Below are 1703 nucleotides of genomic sequence, written 5' to 3' on the forward strand. Positions count from 1 at the left end.
AGAGACTTTCTGTGATATACCTTTCTTGCTATCTAATACAAAGTATAAGTGCAGAGTTCTGTAGGGAGAAGAGTCCCCTAATAAAATTTGAATAGATCATTTGGGCTTTGTGTGTCTTTTCTCTCACAATACCTAAGTCACAAGTAGATACTATGTAGTGTTTCAGTAATTCCAGGCTATAGATTTACACCAGTTCTCCCCCTCCATTTTTATCTCATCTAGGTGAGATTTTTTTTCTCCTGAGTAGAGTGGTAATGACCTCACATAATTTAAGATGTTATTTCTCAGTATCATAATTGTTATATGTGATAGGAATAAGTTGTTAGCATGACCTACCCCTAGGTGGAACGAATTCTTGTGGGGACAAATAGACGGATCATCCCTGTGCGAATCTGCTTAGTCTTCACACTATAGATTAGAGGGTTGAGCACAGGAGGCACCAGCAAGTAGATGTGAGCTATGAAAATGTGGACAAGAGGAGAAGCATGCTTCGCAAAACGGTGGACAAGAGACAGACCAATCATGGGCACATAGAGGATGAGGACAGCAGAGATGTGGGAGGCACATGTGTTGAGAGCTTTGAGCCTTTCCTTCCGTGATGCTATGCTTAGCACAGAACGGAGAATGAAGATATAAGAAACCAGAATGCCCAGAGAATCAAATCCCCATAGAATGATGACTAAAATTAATCCATAGATGACATTAAACTTAATATCAGCACAAGCCAAGCGGATCATGTCCTGATGTAGGCAGTAGGAATGAGAAAGGACATGGGAGCGACAAAAGGGGAAGTATCCAAGACTGATCATCAGTGGAATAATGGGTAGTGCACTCCTGAGAAAAGCTGCAATTCCAATCTTGGCAATGCGCTGTGGAGTGAGGATGGTGGAATATCTCAGAGGATGACAGATTGCTACATAGCGGTCAAAGGCCATTGCCAGGAGCACTGCTGATTCTGTGTTGGAGAAAGCATGGATGAAGAACATCTGTATCACACAAGTGTTGAATTCAATCTCCCTGGAGATGGACCACAGCACACTGAAGACTGATACAAGAGTGGGAAGGGACATGCCCATGTCAGTGAGAGACAACATGGCCAAGAAATAGTACATGGGTTCATGGAGACTTGGGTCAGTTCTAACTATATGAAGGATGGTACAGTTGCCCACTATTCCAATCAGATAGAAGATGCAGAAAGGGATGGAGATCCAGTGGTGTAGTGACTCATAACCAGGAACTCCAATGAAGTAGAATGTGGTAGATAGGTCACTACTGGTATTGAAGTCTGCCATGGAGCTTCTGGAAAGAGCTGCAATCCCATGTTACACACACAATTACTTCTTTTTTTATTATTATTGTAGCTTTGTATTTACAAAATATATTCATGGGTAATTTTTCAACATTGACAGTTGCAAAACCTTTTGTTCCAACTTTTCCCCTCCTTCTCCCCATCCCCTCCCCCAGATGGCAGGTTGACCAATGCATGTTAAATATGTTAAAGTATAAATCAAATACAATATATGTATACATGTCCAAACAGTTATTTTGATGTACAAAAAGAATCAGAATTTGAAATAGTGTACAATTAGCCTGTGAATTTAATCAAAAATGCAGGCAGACAAAAATAGAGGGATTGGGAATCCTATGTAGTGGTTCATAGTCATCTCCCAGAGTTCTTTCGCTGGGTGTAGTTGGTTCAATTC

General features: G+C 40.9%; 1 protein-coding gene across 1 annotated transcript; it reads right to left on the minus strand.

The window, feature by feature from the left end:
* Nucleotides 1-338: 338 nt before the first annotated feature.
* Nucleotides 339-1292, minus strand: LOC127557466 (olfactory receptor 51G2-like). Its single transcript, XM_051990779.1, has one exon. The coding sequence runs from the start codon at nt 1290-1292 to the stop codon at nt 339-341; it is 954 nt and encodes a 317-aa protein (XP_051846739.1).
* Nucleotides 1293-1703: the final 411 nt, after the last annotated feature.

The sequence above is a fragment of the Antechinus flavipes genome, chromosome 3, assembly GCF_016432865.1.
Source record: "Antechinus flavipes isolate AdamAnt ecotype Samford, QLD, Australia chromosome 3, AdamAnt_v2, whole genome shotgun sequence".
NCBI classification, from domain to species: domain Eukaryota; kingdom Metazoa; phylum Chordata; class Mammalia; order Dasyuromorphia; family Dasyuridae; genus Antechinus; species Antechinus flavipes.

Coding starts and splice junctions, on each gene's coding strand:
- LOC127557466 (XM_051990779.1), bottom strand. CDS start 1,292: ATGGCAGACTTCAATACCAGTAGTGACCTATCTACCACATTCTACTTC.